This window comes from Hypanus sabinus, chromosome 23 (genome assembly GCF_030144855.1).
Source record: "Hypanus sabinus isolate sHypSab1 chromosome 23, sHypSab1.hap1, whole genome shotgun sequence".
Lineage (NCBI taxonomy): Eukaryota > Metazoa > Chordata > Chondrichthyes > Myliobatiformes > Dasyatidae > Hypanus > Hypanus sabinus.
Window position 1 is genome coordinate 52958678 of NC_082728.1, and position 27921 is coordinate 52986598.

The 27921-nt window shown below is 43.9% G+C and overlaps 1 protein-coding gene across 2 annotated transcripts in view; it reads left to right on the forward strand.

Annotated features, from left to right (window-relative positions):
- LOC132380192 (caskin-2-like) overlaps positions 1–27921 on the forward strand; it is a 287298-nt gene that overhangs the window by 192618 nt on the left and 66759 nt on the right. For both annotated transcript variants that reach the window (XM_059948876.1, XM_059948877.1), the window contains 4 exons: positions 508–605; positions 2036–2181; positions 8386–8481; positions 20835–20965. In XM_059948876.1, the coding sequence (XP_059804859.1) occupies positions 508–605; positions 2036–2181; positions 8386–8481; positions 20835–20965 (471 nt within the window). The remainder of the gene's footprint in view (positions 1–507; positions 606–2035; positions 2182–8385; positions 8482–20834; positions 20966–27921) is intronic.

Consider the following 27921-nt stretch of genomic DNA (forward strand, 5'->3'; position numbering starts at 1 on the left):
GATGTAGTAATGGAGTGGAAAAAATAATCTGAACACTATCTTAATCTTCAATTTTTGTAGCAGGGCAGAGGGTCACAGCTTCAAATGGTGTAATAGGAGATCCGGCATTGAAACTTGGAAACTGCCTCGTTTAAGCAGTGGATAGGAGGTGGAATAAATTTGTGAGCAGAGCACTGGAGACTAAACCTTTACAAGGACAGTTGCAGTCAGTGGTCTTCTGAATCTCAGAGAGATGAGCAAAACTGAGTGGAAAGGATTTGTTAATTACATTTGCGGCAGACAGTTAAGTTCCTCTAGCATTTCATGTGTATTGCTGCTCGCATTGTCCGAAATGTAATCAATGTGTAAAGAGCTGAAATTGTAATGAGTAGAATTTCAGGGGTACTTCCTCAGCTCTTGTCCACCAGACCATTCCAGGACCAGGGACAGCAGACAGCTTGTTTTACCATGAAATTCGGCGGTGGTTTGTGATTCTTTGTTGAAGTGGTTTTTTTGTTCGGTCTACAGGTTCTCAGCATTGCACCATGCTGCACTTAGTGGGAGTACGGAACTCATCTCACTGCTGCTGGAAGCTCAGGCAATGGTGGACATCAAGGACAGCAATGGTTAGTGTTTTGCTCACTTTTAAACACCTTGTGGCTTGGCTTCTTCCTGACACTGTGACCTTTCCATTTCCACAATGCTTTCAGTTCCCGATTTCCATCCTAACACCATTGGAGGCTGAGTCTTCAACCACCTCAGCCTGAATTTCCTCGCTAATCCTGTCCTTCGTCATTGTCCTTTGAAATAATCTCACATACGCCACATTCAGCATTCATGTATTTCATGCAGTGTTTGACTACAATATTGGTGAAATTTCAGAGCACATTTGCCCCAGTTCTGCCATTGTGTTAGTAGTGAATCAGCCTGTATTTACCAGTATAAATCTTTGCATTGTCTTGGCTCCACAGGCTGGTGGTAACTCCATGCAAGTCTAATTCTGCTTTTACTGATAAAGTAAAGCAGAATTGCATGATCTGACCCAAAAAGAAATAAAAAGTTTCATTTCATACAATACATTCTGATTTGGGAAATCTGAAATTAAAGTAGCGACGGTACTCAGCAGGTCAGATAAGATAGAACAGTACAGCACAAGAAGAGACTCTTTGGCCCATAATATTTGTGATGACCCTACCAATCTAATCCCATTTGTCTGTACAAGACCCGGATCACGTCATTCGCTGCCTGTTTATATCTCTGTCCAGGCACCTCTTAAATGGCTGTTTTTATCTGTTTCCATGAGTGCCCTGGCAGAGCACTGCTGGAACCTGTGTGTATTGTGGAGAGGGAAGCTGCTATCTTCTCTGCTCATTGATTACAGCATTTTAACTATCATTTCCTCATAGAATTAAGTACAAACTTGCACTTTTTATTTTTTTCCATAGTTTAGAAAGTTTGTTATATTTTCATCTTCCACTTGAATGTTTGCTTCACACACTGCAAGATATTTGAAAAATTCCTGGTTTACTGCCTTGGAGAAAATTCATCATGATTACTTATTACAACACGAAGCCACTCAGCCCATCAGAATGATGTTCTAGGCTCACCTGTCCCATTTTTCCTTATATTGACAGAAAGGAAGCAGTTGGCCCACTGAATCTGTGCCATCTGTCAGGGCATCCTCTATCCCCATTCATTTCTCTTTCTCATGCCAACTCGACCACTGGGCACAGCTCACAGTAGCAACCAACTGCATTCCAGACAAAAGCCCATCTTGCCTCCTCAACATGCATGATAGCTTTCTTGGAGCAGGCCTTCTCTTTACTTCAGTTCAGTTCACCCACCTTCTATCCGTTCCACTCAATGTCCTGCACCCACTGATCTGAGCCTCAGAAGCTTGTTTCAACACTCTCAACATTCTGAATAAGTTGCCATTTCTACGAAGACAGGTTCCTTGCATGATGACTGAGCACTAATGCTACCATAATGTGTCATTATAATGCTACATAATGACATAGCAGTTTGTCAACAATGTGTTTTTTAATGTCCGGTATAGGAATGCGACCTTTGCACTACGCCGCGTGGCAGGGGAAGGTGGAACCCGTGCGTCTGCTTCTTCGTGCAGGGGGTGCGGTTAACCTGGCCTCTCAAGATGGACAGATCCCATTGCACCTTGCAGCCCAGTATGGCCATTATGAAGTGGTAAGTGAAGGGTACTGCCCTGGTCTTGTCCTATTGGGTATAGGATCAGTTAGCCCATCGTTACCAGTTGTACAGGCACTCAGCTCGTGGCCAAAGTGACTCTCCATCAGCAAGCTTATTCCCATTACCACTTGTGTGGACACGTGGCCTCTGGTCGATTGGTGCATCTCTGGGGAAGCTGGAAGCAGGATGGGAGAAAAGAATTGAAAAGCTTGTTCCAAAACTTAAGTGTTTCAGACACGGGAAATCTGAAATAAAATGTGACGTGTTGGAAAAACTTATCAGGTCAGGCAGCATCTGTGGAGAGAGAAAGAGCCAATGTTTGAGGTTGATAATCTGCCATTAGAAGACTCCTGAAACATTATCTGTGTTTCTCTCTCCACAGACACTGCTTCATCTGCTGAGCATTTTGGGGTTTTCAGGAAGCCTAGGATGTATAGATCCACTGGGCCGAATGGCCTGATATTGAATAGTACATTCCACGTAATGTTGATGCTTCAAGGTTCAAAGTGTCTTGTCTGCAGAGTTTAATGGTGCAGAGCGTTCAAGCATTCAGAAGGTGTGAGGTTGGAAGTTGGTAAGGGTGCTGAGGAAGAAGATTTTTTGGAATGTAAATGGGATGGTTTTCTGAAACAACATGTCGAGGAACCAACTAAAGAGCAGGCCATTCTAGATTGGGTATTGAGCAATGAGGAAGGGTTAGTTAGCAATCTTGTTGCGTGAGGCCCCTTGGGTAACAGTGACCATAATATGGTGGAATTCTTCATTAAGATGGAGAGTGACATAGTTAATTCAGAAACAAAGGTTCTGAACTTAAAGCAAGGTAACTTTGAAGGTATGAGACGTGAATTAGCTAAGATAGACTGGCAAATGATACTTAAAGGGTTGACGGTGGGTATGCAATGGCAAGCATTTAAAGATTGCATGGATGAGCTACAACAAGTGTTCATCCCAGTTTGGCAAAAGAATAAACCAGAGAAGGTAGTGCACCCATGGCTGACAAGGGAAATTAGGGATAGTATCAATTCCAAGGAAGAAACATACAAATTAGCCTGAAAAAGCGGCACACCTGAGGACTGGGAGAAATTCAGAGTCCAGCAGAGGAGGACAAAGGGCTTAATTAGGAAAGAGAAAAAAGATTGAGAGAAAGCTGGTAGGGAACAAAAAAGACTGACTGTAAAAGCTTTTATAGATATGTGAAAAGAAAAAGATTGGTTAAGACAAATGTAGGTAACTTACAGTCAGAAACAGGTGAACTGATCATGGGGAACAAGGACATGGCAGACCAATTGAATAACTACTTTGGTTCTGTCTTCACTAAGGAGGACATAAATAATCTTCTGGAAATATTAAGGGACCGAGGGTCTAGTGAATGGAGGAACTGAGGGAAATGCATGTTAGTAGGGAAGTGGTGTTAGGTAAATTGAAGGGATTAAAGGCAGATAGATCCCCAGGGCCAGATGGTCTGCATCCCAGAGTGCTTAAGGAAGTAGCCCAAGAAATAGTGGATGCATTAGTGATAATTTTTCAAAACTCCTTAGATTCTGGATTAGTTCCTGAGGATTGGAGGGTGGCTAATGTAACCCCACTTTTTAAAAAAGGAGGGAGAGAGAAACCGGGGAATTATAGACCAGTTAGCCTGACATCGGTGGTGGGGAAAATGCTAGAGTCGGTTACCAAAGATGAGATAACAGCACATTTGGAAAGAGGTGAAATCATCAGACAAAGTCAGCATGGATTTAAAGGAAAATCATGTCTGACGAATCTTATAGAATTTTTTGAGGATGTAACTAGTAGAGTGGATAGGGGAGAACCAGTTGATGTGGTATATTTGGATTTTCAAAGGGCTTTTGATAAGGTCCCACACAGGAGATTAGTGTGCAAACTTAAAGCACACGGTATTGGGGGTATGGTATTGATGTGGATAGAGAATTGGTTGGCAAACAGGAAGCAAAGAGTGGGAATAAACGGGACCTTTTCAGATTGGCAGGTGGTGACTAGTGGGTTACTGCAATGTTCAGTGCTGGGACCTCAGTTGTTTACAATATTAATGATTCAGACGAGGGAATTAAATGCAGCATCTCCAAGTTTGCGGATGACACGAAGCTGGGCGGCGGTGTTAGCTGTGAGGAGGATGCTAAGAGGATGCAGAGTGACTTGGATAGGTTAGGTGAGTGGGCAAATTCATGGCAGATACAATTTAATGTGGATAAATGTGAGGTTATCCACTTTGGTTGCAAGAACATGAAAACATTATTATCTGAACGGTGGCCGATTAGGAAAAGGGGAGGTGCAATGAGACCTGGGTGTCATTGTACACCAGTCATTGAAGGTGGGCATGCAGGTACAGCAGGTGGTGAAAAAGGCAAATGGTATGTTGGCATTCATAGCAAGAGGATTCAAGTACAGGAGCAGGGAGGTTCTACTGCAGTTGTACAAGCCTTGGTGAGACCACAGCTGGAGTATTGTGTGCAGTTTTGGCCCCCTCATCTGAGGAAAGACATTCTTGCCATAGAGGGAGTACAAAGAAGGTTCACTAGGTTGATTCCTGGGATGGCAGGATTTTCATATGAAGAAAGACTGGATCGACTAGGCTTATACTCACTGAAATTTAGAAGACTGAGGGGGGGATCTTATTGAAACGTATAAAATTATAAAGGACGGGCTAGATGCAGGAAGATTGTTTCCGATGTTGGGGGAGTCCAGAACGAGGGGTCACAGTTTAAGGATAAAGAGGAAGCCTTTTAGAACCGAGATGAGGAAAAACTTCTTCACACACAGAGTGGTGAATCTGTGGAATTCTCTACCACAGGAAACAGTTGAGGCCGGTTCATTGCCTTTATTTAAGAGGAAGTTAGATATGGCCCTTGTGGCTAAAGGGATCAGGGGGTATGGAGAGATAGCAGGTACAGGGTTCTGAGTTGGATGATCAGCCATGATCATACTGAATGGCGGTGCAGGCTCGAAGGGCCAAATGGCCTGCTCCTGCACCTACTATGTTTCTATGGAAATGGAGAGAGTGTTGAAGTCAAGATGGTTGGCAGTTGGCAATAATTCCCCCCACTTTCTGCTTTCCTCAGGGATCGCTCCCTATACAACTCCATTGTCCATTTGTCCCTTCCCATTGATCTCCCTCCTGGCACTTAGCTTTGCAAGCGGAGCAAGTGCTGCAACTCCACCCTGATTACCATTCAAGGGCCTAAACAAACCTCCCAAGTGAGGTGACACTTCACCTGTGAGTCTGTTGGAGTCATGTACTGTGTTTGGTGTTCCTGGTTTGGCCTCCTGTATATTGATGAGACCCGACGTAGATTGGCAGACCACTTCTCCAAGCATCTACGCTCCGTCTGCCAGAAGAAGCAGGATCTCCCAGTAACCACCCATTTTAATTCCATTTTCCATTCCCATTCTCATATGTCCATCCATGGCCTCCTCCACTGTCACAATGAGGGCTCACTTAGGTTAGAGGAACAACACCTTATATTCTGTTTGAGTAGCCTCCAACCTGATGGCATGAACGCTGATTTCTCCTTCTTCCAGTAATGCCCTCTCCCCCCTCTCCTTCACCATTCCCCATCCCCTTTCCTTCCATGGCATTTAGTCTATTTCACCAATCAACACAGGAGAAGTTTTCTTCTGATGACTCTTCCATGAAGGTCATATTTGTGCAGGTGTCGCTGCACAATAGAACAGTGGACCACCACTCCAGAGTCTGCTAAATCTTCCTGAAGGTCTTTTACAGTCAAATGGGGGTTTTGATTTGCCTTTCTAGCAATCCTACAAGCAGTTCTCTCAGAAAGTTTTCTGGTCTTCCAGACCTCAACTTGACCTCCACCGTTCCTGTTAACTGCCATTTCTTTAATTACATTACGAACTGAGGAAACAGCTACCTGAAAACGCTTTGCTATTTTCTTACAGCCTTCTCCTGCTTTTTGGGCATCATTTATTTTAATTTTCAGAGTTCTAGGCAGCTGCTTAGAGGAGCCCATGGCTACTGATTGTTGGGACAAAGTTTGAGGAGTCAGGGTATTTATAAAGCTTTGTAATTTGCATCACCTGGCCTTTCCTAATAATGAATGTGAACAAGCCATAGCCCTAACAAGCTAATTAATGTCTGAGACCTTGATAAAAGTTGTCTGAGAGCTCAAATCTCTTGGGCTGTTCAAACTTTTGCATGGTGCTCCTTTCCTTTTTTTCCCACTCTAAAATTGTACAAAACAAAAACAATACACTAATCTTGCTTAAAATGTTGAAAAGAATGTTTTATCTTTAATTCTATGACTTTTGGGGATCAGTTCATCGTCTAATCACTTAGCTATTGACAGTAACAGAAATTTTGACCGGGGTGCCCAAACCTTTGCATGCCACTGTATACAGTCATGAGGGGTAAAAATAGGGTGAAAGTACTCATACTTTTCTCAGAAAAAAGGGAGTCTAAACTATAGGGGGAGAGGTTTAAGATTAGAGGAGAAAGACTTTAAAGTGACCCAATAGGCAACTTCCACACAAAATGCTGTGAAACACAGCAGGCCAGGCAGCATCTATAGGAAGAAGCACTGTCGACGTTTCGGGCCAAGACCCTTCATCAGGACTAACTGAAAGAAAAGATAGTAAGAGATTTGGAAGTAGGAGGGGGAGGGCGAAATCCGAAATGATAGGAGAAGTCCGGAGGGGGTGGTGTGAAGCTAAGAGCTGGAAAGATGATTGGCAAGAGGGATACAGAGCTGGAGAAGGGAAAGGATCATGGGATGGGAGGCCTAGGGAGAAAGAAAGGGGGAGGGGAGCACCAGAGGGAGATGGAGAACTGGCAAAGAGTGATGGGGAGAGAGAGAAATACAAAGGGAGAGGGGGAAAAGTAAGTAAATCAGGGATGGGGTAAGAAGGAGAGGAGGGGCATTAACAGAAGTTAGAGAAGTCAATGTTCATGCCATCAGGTTGGAGGCTACCCAGACGGAATATAAGGTGTTGTTCCTCCAACCTGAATGTGGCAACTTCTTCACATAGAAGGTAGTGCATATATATGGAATGAACTTTCAAAGCAAGTGATAGATGTGTGTACAATAGCAATGCTCAAAAGACGCATGGTAAAAGAAGGTTTTGAGAGATATGGTCAAATGGACACAGATTGGCATTTTGGTCAGTACAGACAGGGCTGTGCAATCTGTTTCTGTTCTATCTGACTCAGCGACAATTACCGAGCCATCAAGGCATTCTATCAGAGTGGCTGGGACAAATGTAGGCAATGCTTGTGTTGTGGACTGGTTGGACCGTGGTTTTGATTGGACAGGTACAGTACATTAGATATGGTTCATGTCCTGTTCACCTTTGGCTGTTCACTTGTGCCCCACGTGTGTAGTTGATCAGGACTGAATACAGAGGATCTCTGAAGTTTTCAAACAAACAAGGATCAGTCAGCTCAAGCAACAGGCCTGCAGGAATATGTTTGTTTTTACCTATGTAAAGGTGATTGCTGCCTTTCATTAGGAGCACACACAAAAACAAATGGCCTGAGGTCATGGGCAGTGACAGAGAACCTAAGCACCCTGGACAAAAGGGTGTTTGGTCCAGCCCATCGCTGTGAAGAGTGCAGCATGGAAAGAAAGGTCACGGTGAAAGGTCATGGCTGGTGACCAGGGGCCTGTTCAAAGTTAAAGTCGAGTTAATTGGGCCATGTATCCTCAGGTGCAATGAAAAACTTAGCTGCATAGCATCACAGGCACAATGCATCAGATAAACAGCTTTCACAAGAAAAGCATAAATTATAAGTAAGTTTTACTAGAAAAATCATAATTAGGAAACAAAAAAAATCAATTTCAGTGCAAAGTGATTCAAGTTGGCCATAGAGTTATACCAAGGTAGTGATTAGGGTTGTGCGGGTTGGTTCGAGAGTTGAAAAGTTGAAGGCAAGTAGTTCCTCTTGGTCCTGGAGCTGCGGGACTTCACGTTTCCATACTTGCTGCCCAATGGGAGCTGGAAGAAGATGATATGACCCACATGGTGGGCATCTTTGAGGACAGAGTAATCTCTCGGATATAAATCGATAAAGAAACCATTCTGAACAGTTAGTGGCTTTTGGTGGGATTTTAATTTGCAGTAACAGAGCCCAAAGCAATGAACTAAGAAAATGGTTTAAACTATGGATTCCAATAACTGTAGAGTTGGTCCACCTGGTAATATCAACAATGTCCTTCTCTTCTCTCACAGTCTGAGATGCTTCTACAGCACCAGTCCAACCCCTGTATCATAAACAAGGCCAAGAAGACACCACTGGACCTTGCCTGTGAATTTGGCAGACTGAAGGTAAGGCTGCTCCCTTAATGAGTAATCGGAATCTCAGTTACTGCTGAGCAGGACCAACCACTTGGCAAGTCTGGATCCCTGTTTCAAGGGCAAAGGAAATGGAAGTAAAACCCTAGTGCTCTAGAACACATGGACCGTTGGTGGTGTGCTGTGGCTTATTCTCCAGACTGATGTTATTAAGAGTCCAGTATGCTTTTCTTCCCGGTGCTGCTGAGAAATACGATGTTTTTCAGCACAAGAAATAGGGCCCTGGTGTGCTTGATGGGAATGCAGCAAACATCGTTTGGTGAACTAGATACTGAAGAGTGGCTGCATTAAATGTTATAATTAAGAGTGGCTGCTGTCTCGGTCTGGGATTTGAGTGCTGAAAGTTAGCAAGGGACTGGGTGAACAGGTGATGGAATTTGGAAGAGAAGAGGCAACAAAGTGTGGAAATAATGAGAATCTTTGAAGTGAGCTGGGAGGAAAGAGGGAATCTCATGTGAGGTGAAGAAACAGCAGGGATTGAGATTCAGAGGTGTGGAGTCTGGAGTGTTTGGTCAGTTGGTTTGAGAAGTAGAGAGAACGTGGAGGGGAAGTTCCTGTTATTTTTGATTATAAGGGAGATGTTTCTAAACATCAAGGTCTCTAGATTTTATATACTTTCACTGTAGTACAACTGAGGCTAACATCAAGAAGTTGTCATATTTTATTAAAATCCCAACTAGCTCAAGCGTTTCTTCTGGGTGTGATTACTGATCTTACCCATATCAGTCTGCCTGAAGAGTTTATAACCACAGCAGCACTTCAACATCAACTGTTTGCTTATCCACAGCAATCCCATTTGCCCATATCCTTATATGCCTTTTTTATTTATGTGTATGTCTGAATGCCTCCTCCATAATCTCCTCTGACAAACTGTGTCAGATATCAACAACCGTGTAATAATCTAAAATTCCCTTTAAAGCTCCTGCCTCTCACTTTAAAACTACACCCTCTTGTTTTCTGTACCACTAAGCAAAGATAGATTTTGACTACCTACTTATTACATCTGTCAGGATCTTACCTCAGCCTCCCTCACTCCAGGGCAAACAAGCCCAGCTTATCCAGTCTCTTCCCACAACTAAAGTCCACCAATCCAGGCTACACCTAGGTAATTCTCTCCCCAGCACAATCACATCCCTTCTACAGTGTCTCAACTGGAACTGCACACAACACTTCACAAGGGCAGTGGTGGAGGCAGATATTCTCACAACATTTAAGAAGCATCTAGATAAATACTTGAATAGCTGAAGCACAGAGGGCTAAAGCGGATAGTTAGCATGAACATGATGGGCCAAAGGGCCTTTGCTGTGTGACCCCCCCCCCCCCCCACTTTAATACCCTCCTCTGAAGTAGCTGAGCAAGACCCTTAATACGTGACTGCTGTGTAACTTAAGTTGTTTCATTTTGAGCTCCTTGGAACACTTCTCATTCTTTATTTGTTTAAAGGCAACTGTACACCTGGAGAATTTTGCATTCTGCCCCGTTTCTGGCATTATTTTACACAGCTGGGCACTTTTGTCCACTGCTATCAGACTCGCAGACGGTCTCTGCTGCAGTTAGTGGGGTTAGTGCAGCCTCTGTGTTCTGCTGTTGTGTTTTCTGTGGAATGTGTGTGATTTGGGGTGGTGATTTGTATTCCTGCAGTGTAATGCAGTGTCCAACAAGCTGACTTTAATATAGTGTCAATGTGATCACCATCTCAATATGGAAGTAACTGTCATTCCTGACTACAGGAATTAACAGTAAGTGCTCTGGAAGTTGTTCATAGACAGGTTTCCCCTGATAAGAAATGAGGTGAATATTAAGGAGTGAGCTAACCTAAGCCAGTGAGGCAGTGGGTTAATTCAGTAGCGCACAGAAATACTCTGTCAGTGATTGGATAAGTGAGAGGATTTGACTTTTAATTTGGTATTTGCTTTTACTTAACAAGTCTCAACCTTCAAATGCCTGTCACCTGGACAAAAGCTCACGGCAAATAGAATGCACTCTCATTTTCATATAAATTAGTGATCAGCAAGGATCGTTGATCTGAAATGTTAACATTTCCTTTCCCCCCCCTTCTCCCCCCCCCCCCCACAGATGATACTCAGCCCACAGAGTTTCTCCAGCAGACTGCTCCAAGTTCCAGCATCTGCAGTCTCTTGTGTAACCGGCAAGGGTGAACTGTTCACATTTTAAATTAGTTTTGACATTAAATGAGCTGTGTTTAATCTTATTGGCTAGTCACACTTGATTTTCTGAAATCCATGACCAAAGTCAGGGAAATTGAATAGAATTGGTGCACCAGGGTGTGTTTCAATAGCTGGAATAAACACAAATAAAATACCATGGTGCATAGAGGCTTTGTAGTATTCTAACCAGAACATAAGAACATTAAGAAAAGGACTCCATATTTGTTTGATGAATCCTGCAAGATTCAGTTCCACTCCGAACTCCTTTGTGTATCAGACAAGATGTCTATGGTGTGTCTTTCCAACAAGTGTTACAGTCCTTCCACTAACACTTCCCCTCTCATACTGTTGATAATGCCTCTGTTAGAAAATAGAATATCCTCTCCTCCAGTCAATGCCACAGGACCTCTGCTCTTCAACACCTAAACTTCCATAAACCAAAGCAAACCGGAAATATCGTTCAAACCTATCAAATACTGAAAAGCCTAGATAGAGTGGACATGGAGAAGATGTTTCCTATAGTTGGGGATATTAGGACCAGAGGGCACAGCCTCAAAATAGAAGGACGTCCCTTTAGAACAGAGATAAGGATGGATTTCTATAGGCAGAAGGTGGTAAATCTGTCGACAGTCAGCTGCAGAGGCCAAGTCATTGGATATATTTAAAGTGCATGTTGATAGGTTCTTGATTAGTAAGGGTGTTAAAGGTTACAGGGAGAAAGCAGGAGACTGGGGTTGAGAGGGAAAATAAATCACCCATGATAGCATGGCAGAGCAGATGCAATGGGCTGAATGGCCTAATTCTGCTTCTATGTTTTATGGTTTTAATAGACAGCTCATTTCTAACACCCATGGGACAGCTTCAGGAAATGATGTTGAGCCTGTGGTCTGATGTAATTAGGCAGCCTGCTTCCCTGCGTGTGTCATCTTTGGCTCAGTTGATCGCTTGCTGCTGAATCACGTGCTTGGGCTTTAAAGCACGATCTCAGAGACTTACCAATATGGTACTGAGGAGGTGCTGCAAGAACTTGAACTGGATGTAATGCAGGACACAGCATGGATCGAAGCAGAGTCGGGCTAGTATCTGCCCTTCCACCAGCATTAACTCAGAAAGCACCTCGATAAACAACATGGTGCTCAATCTGCCTAGCACCTGTTCCAACACTGCCATGTTGACTACATTTGCAGAAATATTTCATGACTGTGATTTAGTAGGGTTTTATAATCCCAGAGTGAAGACGTCACTGTTCCTGAGACCCCTGTGAGAACTCTGCATTAGATCATCTTGGAAAATGATTGACCAGCTATGTGCAACATTGCCCTGCAGGTCTTAGTGCTTCAGCTCAACCAATATTCCAAATGACATGTGAAATTTTTTCCCCAAGTGGGTTGTGAAGCCTCAGCCACTGAGTGTATTCGAGACCAATTGATAAACTGATCACCTGGATGTTCCCAGATGACTGTTTTGTGGGATCCATATTTAAAGTTGCTTGATTTTAAAGTACTATATTGACTGGAAAATACTTTGGAAGCCCTAAACTGACGAAAGGTGCCACAGATATACAGTAGATCTTACATTTTCGTTTTAAGCAAGAACTGATGTGTATAGCACTATTGGTGGAATCCTTCTATGTATGCAAGAACAGGATGCAATCCAAGGTGGGTCTAGGGGTCACTGAATAGTTACTAATAAAATTGCTTCCTTTTGGCCCAACAACATGCAATAAAAGCAGAGAAGGAATTGAGGAATTGTGCACCAAGTTACTTGGAGAAACACCAACCATTCAGGAATGTAGTACTTTATTAAAGGTCGACTGTTCTGCTGGTGATGCTTGGTCCCTCCAACCTTCAACAAAGCCTCTCCATTTCTCATTTCCACTCATGTAATCCCCAAAGCCATTAATAGGAAGCTCTTGATCTATTAAACCCAGCTTGACTGCATTGGGAGGGAATATATCCAGAGCTGTCAAAACCCAAACCTTCCTCAGATTGTATTTTCCCTGTGCTCAATTTATTTCACTGTATGATGAAATTCTATGAAATTTCTGTCTGTCAGACATGACTAAATTAGACCCCAGTGAATCAAACTAATGGTAACCAGGTTTTGACCATATGCATTGTGCATATGGTGGCTCAATGTTAACTGGACTGCAGCTTGATGACCTTCAGCTCAAATGGCAGCAAGAGGAGGTGATAGGAGCTGTAGGGAGGTAGTCACCTTTAAGTTGCAAGAGGCAGGTGCCTGAGTGAATGACAGGAAAGGATAATAGGCAGCCAGTACAGAGAAACTCTGCAACCGTTCTCCTCAATAATAAGTATACCACTGTTTGGGGGTGGGGGGGGGGCAACTTTCCAGGGGGAAGCTGCAGCGTCCGGGTTGCTGGGAGAGTCCAGTACCAGAGGGCATGGTTTGAGAATAAGGGGTAGGTCATTTAGGACAGAGTTAAGGAAAAACTACTTCTCCCAGAGAGTTGTGGGGGTCTGGAATGCTCTGCCTCGGAAGGCAGTGGAGGCCAATTCTCTGGATGCTTTCAAGAAGGAGCTAGATAGGTATCTTATGGATAGGGGAATCGAGGGATATGGGGACAAAGCAGGAACCAGATATTGATAGTAGATGATCAGCCATGATCTCAGAATGGCGGTGCAGGCTTGAAGGGCCGAATGGTCTACTTCTGCACCTATTGTCTATTGTCTGGAACAGAGTTGTGTCTCTGGCTCTGAAGGGGGAAGGGTGGAGAAGAGGAGTGCAGTAGTGATGAGGAATTCCATAGTCAGGGGAGCTGGCAGGAGATACTGTGAATGTGAGAGAGAAACCCGGATGGTATGTTGCTAGGGATGTTTAGGATCAGGTCAACAGCATTCTAAAGGGGGAGGGTGAGCCGCCAGAAATCATGGTACATATTGGTGCCAATGACATATGTACGAAAATGGAAGAGGACCTGAAGAGAGAATTTTGGGAGTTAGGTAGAAAACTGAAAAGCAGGACCTCCAAGGTAGTAATCTCTGGGTTGCTGCCTGTGTCACATGCCAATGAGAGTCAGAATAGGATGATTTGGCAGATGAATATATGGCTGAGGAATTGATGCAGGGGGCAAGGGTTTAGATTTCCGGATCATTGGTATTTCTTGGGAATATATGACCTGTACAAAAAGGATAGGTTACAGCTGAACCTGAGAAGGACTGACAAAGGGTCTCGGCCCAAAACGTTGACTGCTCATTTCCACAGATGCTGCCCGACCTACTGAGTTCCTCCAGTGTGTTTGTACATGTTGATTTGACCACAGCATCTGCAGTGTACTTTGTGTTTATCATTGAGGATAGGTTTGCTGGAACAGTTGGGGAGTGGTTAAACTAGTTTGGTAGGGAAATGGGGACCAATGTGATAGGACTGTTGGTTTCCAAACAGAGGCAGTGTGTAGTAAGGCAGATGATAGGGCAAAATTGCACTCAGTAGGATGAGTTGAAGTGTAACAGGGCAAAAATGAAAAGGGTGGTGAATACAGGACTGGAAAGGAAGGGAAAGATACTAGAATAAGGAGGTGGGGGTAGGTCACTGGTTGTTTAGTTGGATTTTCAGAAGGTCTTTGACAAGGTGCTGCCCACGAGGCTGCTTAACAAGCTAAGAGCCTGTAGCATTACAGGAAAGATACTAGCATGGACAGAAGGTTGAGTGACTGGCAGGAGGCAAAGAGTCAGAATAAAGGGAACCATTTCTAGTCAGCTGTCGGTGATTAGTGGTGTTCTACAGCACATGGTGTTGGAGCCATTTCCTTTCACATTGTACACCAATAATGGAATTGATGGCTTTTGTGACCAAGTTTACAGATAGTACAAAGATGAGTGAAAGGGCAGGTAGTACTGAGGATGCAGGGAGTCTGCAGAAGGACTTAGATTGGGAGAATGGGCAAAAAGGTGGCAGATGGATTATAGTACAGGGAAGTGTATAGTCATGCACTTTGGTAGAAAGATTGGAAGAGTAGACTATTTTCTAAATGGAGATATAACTCAAAAATTAGAGGTGCAAAGGGACTTTGTGCAGGATTCCCTAAAGGTTTACTTGCTAATAGGTTCCTGATTAGTCAGGGCATCAAAGGTTACGAGGAGAAAGCAGGAGAATGGGGTGAGAAGCAATGTTCCCTCTAAATTTCAGTAGTCAATGTGCGCAAAAATCTCAGGTTGTGCACATTTTTTTCCATGTGACAAAACTATGTGCACACTGAATGCACACGTGGCACAGTTTACGTAGGTTTACAAAATATTTGACATAAAACTGCACAGAATAACAATAAAATAACATGCAACACACACAAAAAGCTGGTGGAATGCAGCAGGCCAGGCAGCATCAATAGGGAGACCCTTTGTCAGGACTCAAAACAAAATAACATACATATTTAAGTCACTCAGTTATTTTTTCTCTCTCCTGTCTTTGGCATTTACCCAGTTTTTGTAAACTCTATCTAGACTATTGGAACTTCCATCCAATTGATATCTTTTGATTCTCATTAACATATCCAAATGACATTCATGTAAATGGATTCTCAGCTTGTTTTTGCATTGATTCGTTAGGCTAAAACATCGTTCACAGTCCTCACCAGATGCAAGAAAGGTTCCCCCAATGTCCATCAACTGTGCAAGGTCACAAAACTGTTCATTTTGAAGTACAAATGCCACCATTTGAGCAAAATTTGAAATCAGTTTGGATTTAATTTTTTCTTGCACAGAAAATTTGAAATCATTAAACTGTCTATTATAGTATTTTCAGCTAGAAAATAAGGATATTTTAGACATAAGGCATTAACTTATTGATCGCCAAATGTGAAGTCACAATTTGCAATTGTGGAGAAATCAAAACTTGACCATTCTTGTACGTCTCCTTCAGGAAGCCTTTCTTCTAAATGAACACAGACGATTTATAAAAGTCAACAGTGAGCTGTGACGTTTTCTTCATGTTGTTTGCTTAGCAAAACATTAACTGAATCATACAAAAATATTTCTTGTAGCTGAACGTTCATGACCTCATGAGCTTTCGAAGTAGCAGTTTCTACTATTTTGTTAAGCCATTCAACTTTAAACAAATTTGTAGTTCTTTTGCACTTCATGCCCTTCGCTTCTTTTGAATTCGACATAGTGAATCAATATTTTTTTCAATAAAAACTTAGTAAGCTATCTACAGGATTTGAAATGGATCTTTGTAAACTTTACGATATGAACACTGTCCGCCAAAGATGGCTGCCGCCGTGATGCAGCTGTATGAACTGGATCAGGGAAAGGTGAGATGACGTGCATTGTGGTATTTGAAAAACCACTTAACTAGTTAACAGAAACATTTAGCTAAAAGATTATTTTCAATAGTATAATTATTAATTACTACATTATTTTAGGTAGCTAACCTTTTGTGCGCACATGAATTTCCTTTGTGCGCTGGTTGAAGTACACACGCACAGCTTAGAGGAAACATAGGTGAGAAGGATAAGAAATCAGCCATGATGGAATGGCAGAGCAGACTCGATGGATCTAATGACCTAATTCAGATCCTATGTCTTATGGTCTTAGACTAGAACTTTTTTCTGTGTAGTTATTTGTGAGTATTTGTGGAACTGCCAATCTGTGTAATTACTTGTGCACTAAGTTGTCTGGCAAGACCATTTCTGCTGACAGGAGAAGGGGCTAAGTTGGGTTACTTTAGGCAGATGGGGCTTGTCAGCCATGGTTGGCAACTTATCTAGGAGAAGGAAAGCACTGATCTCAAGCCTCCACTGCCTTGCGGTTATATTCACTCATAGGGAAGGCTTCAGGAGTAAATCCCAAGGAAATATCCAGAGCTAGAGTCCCTAAGGCAGTTCAATGCTGACTGGCAACTTCATGCAACGCTGCTGGTACCAAACTGTATCGGTCTCTACTGCTTCTTTAGATTCATCGGCTGTGTGGAGAGGGGGAGCCCGCTACAGCTTGCTCTCCATATCGTACTGCCCTGGCTTGCATATCACATAGGCAGCTGAGGCACAGCTTCCATGGTCAACCCCGACCAATGGAGGGCCTCAGGATATCCACATACAGATATCCCCCTGTAGCTTTACTGTTATTCCTGTCCATGGAGTTTTTTACAATACATTTTAATATGGAGTGGGTTCTTTCTCTTTTTCTCTCTCCCTCTCCCTGTCCCTCTGTCTCCTCATCTCCCCCATCTCCCCTCCCCTTCTCAACCCTCCCCCCCACATCTCCACCCTGCCCATCTCCCCATCCCCCTTGTCTTCCTTCCTTTCCCCATCACCATTTACCCTCCCCTCTCCCCTTTCCCTCCTCCACCACTCTCTCTTTCCTCCTCCCCCTCTCTCCCTCCTTCTTTCGCCCTCCCCCACTCCCCCCTCTCCGCTGCCTCCGCCTCCCCCTCCCTCTCTTCCCGTCCCCCTTCCTCTCTCTCCCCGTCCCATCTCTTTCCCTTTCTGCCACTTCCCCCTTTCTCTTCTCTCTGCTCTCTCCCTCTCCTTCCCCTCCTCCTATCTCTCCCCCTCTCTTCCATTCCCCCTCCCCTCCCTTTCCTGTTCTCCCCCTCCCCTTCCCTGTTCTCCCCTCTCTTCCTCCTCCCCCTCTTCCTCCTCCCCCTCTTCCTTTTCCCCTCTCCTGCTCCTCTCCCCACCATTCCCCCTCTCACTGTCCCTCCTCCCCTCCCACTGTCCCTCCTCACCCACTCTCTCGTCTCCCCTTTCTCCTCCATTTTCCCTCTCTCTCCCCTCTCCCCCCTCTCCCATCTCTTCTTCCCCCCTTCGTTCTGCCCCACTCTCCCTCCCTCCCTCTCCCCAGAGCTTGACACTTGACTTTGTTCCCGCTGGTCCTCAGGGTCAGTTAGCTGGAGTTTGTTCTTGAGGTTTGGACTGGATTAGCAACAGGCAGAACGGGCTGTTTGGCCAGGAGTGCACGACATCCCAGAAGCACCCATACAAATCAAAACCAGCTGCCGAAATCGGTAATAAAACCAAAAATGACAGCGCCTGTGAGAAGGAAAACAGCTAAGGTTTGAAGTCTAAATGTCTCTCTGTTTGTCTTCCCACAGATGTTGCCAGACCTGTTGAGTATTTTTAGTATTTTGTTATGTTTCATTCTGACCCATTTCCTTGTCAACAGCTCATATCCAGCAGTTAGGAGTCAGTCTGTGTATTGAGGACACTGTCAGGTCTCTGTTTCGAGTCAATTATGCAGTTCAGTCAGAACGAACCTGTGAATTTCTGATTTGAGAGTTTTAAAGGAAAGTGGCTGGGCAGTTCAGCACAGTTCATTAAACAATCTGCTGCAGGAACTCGAGGTCATGCAGCATCTGTGGGAGGAAAGAAATTGTCGATGTTTTGGTTTGAAACTGCATCAGGATTTGAAACATCAACAATTCCTTTCTCCTACAGTTGCTACTCAACTCCCTGAGATCCTTCAGCAGGTTGTTCGACAATCCGGACACTGGCATGCGCAGTCTCCTGTCTGCAGTTCATTTAACTATTGTTGTTAAGAAATGGGGGTAGTATCTCTCTCTTCTTTGCTGTCCCATCTCCAACCACACCAATTCCTCTGCTTTTCCAAATGATATGGGCCATTGATAGTGGAATGATTGTACATATCTGCTTGATTAGACTCCCAATGTATTCTTCCTGGCTTCAATCCAGGCAGACACCAAACACAAGCCTTTTGTTTCTCTCCCTGAATGGGATCAATCTTTAATTGGAGAAGACATGCCTGGTGCTGTAACATTGCCAACCAGTAACCCTTCGCTCACCAACAGGATGGGAAGCAATGCATTGACCTTTACTGCAGGAGGAGTTAATTACAAGAGTAGAGACATCTTGCTCCAATTAAAGAGGGCCCTGGTGAGAATATTATATACATTTTTGATCTCCCTACCCAGAGAGGAATGTAGTCGCATTTGAGCGAGTGCACTGAAAGTTCAGCAGATTGAATCCAGGAGTGTTGGGTTTGTCATCTGTGGAGAGATTAAGCAGACTGTGCCTAGGGTTTAGAAGTCTGGCAAGGAATCACATTGAAATGTACACAATTCTTAGGAGTTTGACAGAGTTACACTTTCAGTATTAGGAGTGGGTCATTTGAGACAGATGAAAAGAAGCCTCTTCGCCTGAAGGTTGTCGAATCCTTGGTTCTCCACCAAGGAGGCTCAATTATCCAAGATGGAAGATGGAGAGATTTTTTGATACAAGGGATTAAAGGAAAAATGGAGTAAGTGTAGGAAAGTCGTGGCGGAGTAAAAGATCGGCCATGTCCTTATGGAATCATGGAGCAGCAAAGAAGCGTCTACTGCAATTTCTGTTCATTATGTGACACCAGTTTAGAGTTTGGTCTTCCATTTAATTTTTCCTCCTCACCAAAACGGGCAATTTGTGTTATTGGTCTATGGGGCAGGATTGTTCAGGGAGTGTGGCACAAGGTGGATTCATCCACGGCCTCCTGTATGATCCAGAATATTCATTCCATTGACTGGAGATGCCACCTACTTTATCTTATTGACATTGAAAAAGAAGTTATTTGCCTAGCGCTAAGCCTCGAGCTCCTCTCGCACCCCTAACTACATTGATGGCAAGCAGTTTCATACTCCTGGGAGTGTTCATTTTACCCAAACTCTCATTGACCCAGAACTCATTCCACACAATCGGGAAAGTTCATCAGTGCCTCTTCTTTCAGAAAAGAGCTGGACTACATACTTACAACCTTCCAAAAATCTTCAGTAGAGAGCATCCGAGCATTTTGCATCATTGCACAGTATGGAAATTGCACTGTGGCGGGCAGGAAGGTTCTACAATAGAAACATAGAAAATGGGCCAAACATGTACTTATTTTAGAAATTACCTAGGGTTACCCATTCCCCTCTATTTTTTTAAGCTCCATGCACCTAAACTGGAGTCTCTTATACCTTCTTCTACCACCATCACAATGGCTAGTCAAAACTGTCCAACTCAGCTCCGGCACCAGCCTACCTGCCATGTATACAGAAAGCTGCCAGAAAGAAGCCAGCAAAATCATGAAGGATCCTACCCACCCTGTATAGACTGTGTGTCCCACTCTCATCAGGGAGTAGTATCCCTGATGGGATATGTAGAATCCATGCTGGACTCAAAACAGTTACTTTCCCCAAGACAGTAAAGCTGATCAACACCCATTAACCCATCAATGCACCCCACCACTTCTTTACTATTTCATGTTTCGGAGTCACCTTATGTACAGGCACTGCTATGCCTAACCTCACTTTATATGTGTAGAATTAGTCTATGTAAACTATCTTATATATTTCTATTTATTGTGCATTTTTATTATTATGTTCTTTATAGTGTGTTGTTTTGTATGTTGCATCTGATCCCCCAGAATAACAATTGTTTCATTCTCTTTTATACTTAAGTACTGACATGGCATTAAACAATCTTGAATTATCACTGGCAGGTGTTATGAAATTTGTGATTTTGTGGCAGTAGATAAGTTACAATAAATGAATAGTGTAAAAGGAAAGTGAGATGGTGTTCATGGACTGTTTAGAAATCTGATGATGGAGGGGAAGAAGTGTGGGCTTTCAGACTTCCTTCCTTGTCTCGCGTGGTGAGGGTCCTCAGTGACGGTTGCCATTGCTTGAAGATATCCTTGATTGTGGGGAGGGTTGTGCCCTTGGTGGAAGCTGGTTGAGTCTATAGCACTCGGCCTCAGAAATGAGAGTGTGAATGTGAGCCTCACCAAACGTGATGTGAGGGAGAGGAAATGTTTGAGGTGTGTGCTGTGGCAAATCTTTGAGCAAGAGGTACTGAGCTGGTGAAGGTGATTGGAAAGGAGGGCTGAAGTGTAGGATGAGGCTGAAAAGAGCCAGGAAGGGGTCTTGTTGAATAGAAAAGATCTGCCCTTCATGGTGGATACCTCACCCTGCAGATGGTGAGGTCACATTGACACGATCATGTAAATCAAGCAGATTGTTTTCTACATCTGGCATCTGCAAATACCATCTAGAGTTTTCTGGTCCTCTAGGTTTGACAATGAAGTCTTGGCTTCACGAGTAACAGTTGGTATTGAAGTTCAGCCACATTGATTTTGGGTCTAGCATGAATGGACGGTGTCTCTGGGAATGGATGTTGTTCATCTCTCAATGGCTCTGACATGATTGTCTCTCCATTGCCTTATCCCTCAGGTTGCCCAGCTACTGTTGAACAGTAACATGTGTGTTGCCTTGCTGGAGGGTCAGTCCAAAGACAGTGCTGATGCCAACTTCACCACTCCTCTGCATCTGGCTGCAAAGAATGGACACAAGGACATTATCAAGTACGGCTTCTTATCTTATCGCGAAATCCCTGTTTAATCCAATCCAGGAAGCACTTAGTCTTGGGTAAAAAGCACAGTGAGTGTCACACTTGGGCTAAGATGTCTCAGCATACCAGCTCAAGGGGAGACTGGCACTGGTTGAGAAACTGGAGTTGCCTGTGAGTTACCTATGTGTTTCTGGCTGCACAGTCCCTCCATTAACAGAAAGGGAGGTGTTAACGGGCTATGCAGCCACTTGTGCCTGTTCCGCCACGTGATCATGGCTGGGCTTTCATCTCAACTGTGTTGCTAAGAGACTCCTGGAGGCTTCTACTTCTTTGTACAAACCACTGATTGAGAATCAGTGGCCTAGAAATTGCTCTTAATTTTTCAAAGGCACTAAGTGTACCAGAAAAGGATGTTTCAGTAGGTTTCTTATTGATCACAATTTTAAAAATGATAACTCAGGAACAGCATTATCACTTTATCCGCCAAGGCGGACTGTGTTGGTTGAAGTATGTTCTTTTCATTCAGTACTTTGAAAGATCTCGCAGCTACTCAATCTCATAGAGTCATAAAGTCAATGGAAAGTACAGTATAGAAACAGGCCCTTCAGTCCATCTAGTAAATGCTAAGACATTGCCTACTCCCATCGACCTGCACCAGGACCATACACCTCCATATCTCTACCATATATGTACTTACACCAGTGTCTTGTGAATGTTGAAATTAAGCTCTCATGCACCACTTATGCTGGCAGTTCGTTGCACACTCACATGACCCTCTGAGTGAAGAAGTTTCATCTCATGTTCCCCTTAAACTTTTCACCTTTCACCCTTTTTTTTAAAAAACTTTTTTTATTAAGTTTTCAAATAATCCCTCTGGTTATAGTCCCTAACAAGCTCAATGGAAAAATCCGATCTATACCCCTCAGTTTTGTGTACCTCTATAAAGTCTCCTCTCAATCTTCTACGTCCCAACCTATTCAATATTTCCTTATAACTCAGGGAAACATCCTTGTAAATTTTCTCTGCACACTTTCAACCTTATTTACATCTTTCCTGTAGTTAAGTGACCAAAACTACACACAATACTTCAAATTTGGCCACACTAACAACTTAAACATCTCCAACATATCATTCCAAAAACTGTACTCTGTACTTTGATAATGAAGGCTAACTTGTCAAAAGCTTTCTTTATGCCCAAATCCACCTTTGACACCACTTTCAATGGATTATGGACCTGTATTCCCAGATCTCTCTGTTCTACTGCACTCTTCAATGCCCAACCGTTCACTGTGTGAGACCTAACCTGGCTGGTCCTACAGAAGTGCAACACCTGGCACTTGTCTGCATTAAACTTCATTTGCCATTTTTCAGCCATTTGTTCCAGCCAGTCCAGATCCCACTGCAAGCTCTAATGGTCTTCCTCACTGTCCATTGGTAGTAATGAGAGACAAGGAAATGGTGGACGAACTGAATAAGTATTTTGCATCATTCTTCACTGGAAGGTACTCGCAATATGGTGGAAGTTCCAGGTGTCAGGGTTATAAAGTGTGTGAAGTTACCATAACTTGAGAAAAGTTTCCTAGGAAACTGAAAGGTCTAAAGGTAGATAAGTCACCTGGACCAGATGGTCTACACCCCAGGACTTTGAAAGAGGTGGCTGAAGAGATTGTAGAGGCAATAGTAATGATCTTGAAGAATCACCAGCATTTTGGAATTGTTCTGGAAGACTGGAAAATTGCAAATGTCACTCCTCTCTTTAAGAAGGGAGAGAGGCAGAAGAAAGGAAATTATAGGCCTGTTAGTCTGACCTCAGTAGCTGGGAAATTGTTGGAGTTGATTGTTAAGGATGTGCCTTTGGAGTACTTGGAGGCACATGATAAAATGGGCTGTGGGAAGCATTTTCCTCAAGGGAAAATCTTGCCTGACAAATCTGCTGGAATTCTTTGGAGAAATAACAAGCAGGATAGACAGCAGAATAGATATTGTGTACTTGGATTTTCAGCAGGCCTTTGACAAGATGCCACACATGAGGCTGCTTAACAAGCTAAGAGCCCGTGGTATTACAGGAGAGATTCTAGCATGGATAAACGAGTGACTGATTGGCAGGAGGCAAAGAGTGGGAATAAAGAGAGCCTTTTCTGATTGGCTGCCAGTGACTAATGGTGTTCTACAGGGATCTGTGCTAGGACTGATCCTTTTTACGTTATATGTTAATAATTTAGACAATGGAGTCGATGGCTTTGTTGCAAAGTTTGTAGACGATATGAAGATAGGTGGAGGAGCAGTAGTTTTGAGGAAGTAGAGAGGCTACAGAAGGACTTAGACTGGTTAGGAGAAAGGGCAACTACATGGCAGATGGAATACAGTGTTGGGAAGTGTATGGTCATGCACTTTGGTAGAAGAAGAAATGAAAGGACTAATTATTTTTTAAATGGAGAGAATATACAAAAACTGAAGTGCAGAGGGAGTTGGGAGTCTGTGTGTAGGATTCCCTAGAGGTTAATTTGCAGACTTAGTCTGTGGTAAGGATGGCAAATATTGTGTTAGCATTCATTTCAAAAGGGCTTGAATATAAAAGCAAGGATGTCATGTTGAGACTTTATAAAGCACTGGTGAGGCATCACTTGGAATACTGGGAGCAGGTTTGGGCCTCTCATCTTAGAAAGGATGTGCTGAAACTGGACAGGGTTCAAATGAGGTTCACAAAAATGATTCCTGGTTTGAACGGCATGTCATAAGAAGAGCGTTTGAAGGCTCTGGGCCTGTATTCACTGGAATTTAGAAGAATGAGAGGTGACCATATTGAAACCCATCGAATGGTGAATGGCCTTGATAGAGGGGATGTGGAGAGGATGTTTCCTATGGTGGGGTAGTCTAAGACCAGAGGGCACAGCCTCAGAATAAAGGGCTGTCCTTTTAGAATGGAGATGAGGAATTTCTTTAGCTAGAGAGTGGTGAACCTGTGGAATTCCTTGCCACAGGCAGCTGTGGAGGTCAAGTTTATATGTATACTAAAGGCAGAGGTTGATAGATTTTTGATTGATCAGGGCGTGAAGGTTTACGGGGAGAAGGCTGAGATTGAGTCTGAGAGGAAAAATGGATCAGCCATGATGAAATGGTGAAGCAGATTTAATGGGACAAATGGCCTAATGCTGCTCTTATATCTCATGGTCTTATTACACCCCCATTCTTGGCGTTGTTGCAAATTTGTGGATCCAGTTAACCACATTATCATCCTCATCTTATATACAGACGACAAACAACAAAGAACCCAGCATCGTTCCTTGTGGCACTCCGCTAGTTTCAGGCCTCCAGTCAGAGAGACAAACATCTGCTACCACTTTCTGGCTTCTCCCACGACCCAATGTCAATTGAAATGAATGCACCTTCCAGCAACATGTGACAGAGAGCTCCTAGCCAGTCAGAGAGATCTGTATGAGGTGGTGGAGAACGGTAGTTGCAATAGGTCGTCATAAAGATCCTCCAGGCTTGAACCAGTGACTCCTGGGGGAGTGTTGTCTGGGGGCTATGTCTCTGCATGAACTACTGGGACATAATGGTGACATTGAATGCCTGCCCCTTGTAAAAACTTGTGTTGACAGTAAATCTCCATGCAACTTGTACAGACTGGAGAAAAACTAGATGAAGTCTTCTCACCCCGAGTATGAATGGTGATATCCAGCAGCCCTGGCAGTGACTGTGGCTATTCCTCTGCCTTGTGTGAGGTTGCTTTGAGGGTGGTTAAAGATCTGTTTAAGCTGGTTTGGTGGAGCCTGGCCTGTGATAGATTTTTCAGTACAAGGAAGCTCAGCTGTGAGCTTGGAAATGATCAAACTCTTGAATTCACTGATGATGATCTTTCCTGTGCTTCCTTCCAAGTGGAACCCGTGGCTGCCTGCATTGGCTGTGAACGTCTAAGAGAAACACTTGTGCCCTTTGGAAGGCAGCCTGGCGCAGGAAGGTTGGTGCTGTTGCAAGGCAGGAGTGAGCAGCACAGGGAGCAAGCAGAGTGTGGTGGAGCACAAAGTGTTCCTTGAAGATGCGCTGGAACTGAGTGGTGGGAAGAGGTGTGGTCAAGATAGTCTGTTGGGGTCAGTGGGTTTGTGATAGGTGTCAGTGGATCTGTCTCCTGAGATGGGCGGGGCAGAGGAAGTAGCCCCAATGCAGTCATCTGACTCTGGAGATCTGAAATTTTTAAAAAAAATGAAACACTGCAGGTCAAAGAAACACTGATCTGAAACCTTATCTCCTCAGATGCTGCTTGACCAGCGAGTATTTTTGTTATTTTTATATAAGCACAGGTTGTATGTTGGCCCCAATAAGTAGCATGAGTTCATGGGGAAGAGGTTTGTATGAACTAGTTGCCGATAACTAAAACGATAAGATGTTTTTCAGACCACAGAGTTTGAATATTACACCAGATCCAAACTTCATCTGGGGAGTCTTACACCAGAATCAGATATTAAGTGGTAACAGAAATCCTATCAGAAAGTCAGAGGCCAGATTTCCAGTTGCACAATCCAGAAGTGGCCACGGCCATAGTCCACTCTGTGTCATGTTTACTTTCAACTGCATAACATGGATCTATCACTGATGAAGGGACTTCTGGGCAGGTATCTGTCGGAAGTGAGTATTGAACCTTCGACTTCCTAACTGAGAGGTGGAAATGAAATCATTGAGTCCAAAAGCTCAATCCAGTTAAGTTAGTAACCACTGTATTTTAAAAATGTATTATTCTCACAGCAAGATTTAAAAACTGCCTGTATTTAATAATTTGATCTTAGCTCAGCACAGTTCCAAGCAAGGTTTGTCTGCAAGTTCTAAGGTTAGAGCATTGAAAGCAGATGGGGTAGTCTGCTCAGATAAGGTGCATTTTAAAGGTTCTGCTACACTGTATATAATCATGAGAGGTACAGGCAGAATGAGTGTACAGTCTTTTTCCCGGTGTAGAGTCTGAAATTAGGTTTAAATGAGAGGGGACACAAGGGAGTCGTCATTTCTCACAGAGGTTGGTGGTGTATGGAATGAACTGCCAGAGGAGGCTAAGGCAGCTTCAGAAACAACATTTAAAAGACTTTTGGGCAGCTACATGGATAGGAGAGATTTAGAGGAATATGGACTGGAAAATGTTCGGAGGACATCTTGGTTAGCATGGCTGAGTCGGGCCAATGGGCCTGTTTCTGTGCTGGATTACTGTATGGCTGCTTGCTCTGTACTCCCAGTGCAGGCACAGCTCCTGCTACACTAATCCATCAAATACTAGATGTAGAACAATGATCTTGTGCACCTGTTTGCGTGTAACTAATCAGGCTGTGTCAACCTTATTTTCTGCTGTCAAAACACCAGCTAGTCCGTTCAGTACACTCATGATGCCATTGATTTATGGTCAGTGTGTCAGAACAGAGCTCTGAATCCCTTGGATGAAATCCACAGTTACACTTGATCCCTTGACCGGACATTAGCGTTTCCCTCACGGGGGTGGGGGAGTTGGATGCAGAAGGTGCAGGGTCTGCCCTCGCTGTCAACATCTGCTATTGTCCATTTTATATGAGTGTTTGAGCAGCAGCCACTGATCTTTCCCCAGCTGTCAGACAGGACAGTTCTAGTTTCCCAGACAACCCATTAAATTATATTTACTGTCAGCCCTTTCTAATTCTAGTCAGCCTCGTTTCATGCATCCTGTGGCTTTCGAAAAGCCTGGTCTCTTGCCAGGTATTGGGGATCGTTTCTTCCAGATTCATCAAATCATTCAGCACAGACACTGGCTCTTCAGCCCAACATGCTCATGCTAGACCATCAGATCTCCATCTACATTAATGCCACTTACTACAGTCCTCTGGTTCCTTGGTATTTTGTTCAATTCAGATTTATTTATCTCACATACATGGAAACGTCATTTGAAATGCGGTGTTTGTGTTAACCACCAACCCATGTAAGGATGTGCTGAGGACAGCCCACAAGTGTTGCCACACATTCTGGGGCCAACATAGCAGGCCCACAACGCTCAGCTGAACAGTACAGAAGAGAACAAGCAACAAACCAGGCCTCTTTCCTTACTCCCATCCACCCACAGTCATTGACAGCCCTCCTGCCCCAGGACAGAGCTGCAGGTTTTGGTCTTTAGCCTTCCATCTTCGGTGTTGACTGCGTTCTAGCCGATGACGGGACCTCCAGAACTCCAGACTTGTTAACTTACCAGCCCTTGTGCCTTGTGCTGCCACCACTGACCTGGAACAGCCCAACATCCATAGGTGTCCTTTGATACACGTCTACATTGCTGTTTGAGTGAGGAGCAGAGGCATAGACTCCAGATGTTCGTCACCTGACAACATTGCAGCCTTCGACCATGGAAGGAGCAGAAGCCGAGATTCGGGGTGCCCTTCATCGCCAGTCAACATGACTGACTGAGCACAGACTGGAAGCTTAGACTCCGGGTGTCTTTTGTCACATGTCCATATCGCTGGCCTCCAAGCACAGAGTGGATGCCTAGATTCCGGATGTCCTTGTTCTTCATGTTGCTAGCCGTTGAGTGCAAAGTAGGGGCTTAGATGCCAGCCTGACCTCAAACTCCCACCTGCCGATCCTTACCCACAAACCCTAACCTGACCCCTACCTCCCCGTGTCCCCAAAACCATCCCTACAAACTTAAAAAAACAACTCTGAACCACAAGCTCAACAGAGGCCCTCCTATAGATTGTATATTCCTTTGGAAGTTAAACTTCTCCAGAAGCTTCTCCTCTCACTGCTTTAGATTGAATTTTCTTTATCATTTTTATACCCGACCAACAAAACCATTAACATCCTGTTCAAAGCTCTTGCATTCTACATCTTACTCATTGTCAACTACATAACCAGTACTTGCTGCCATCTGCGGATCTCTTTATCACACCTTCTATATTTAGGTCTGTCGTTACAACCAAAACCAAAGGTACTGAGCCCATCAAACCCTATTGTAAACAGTCCTGGTTA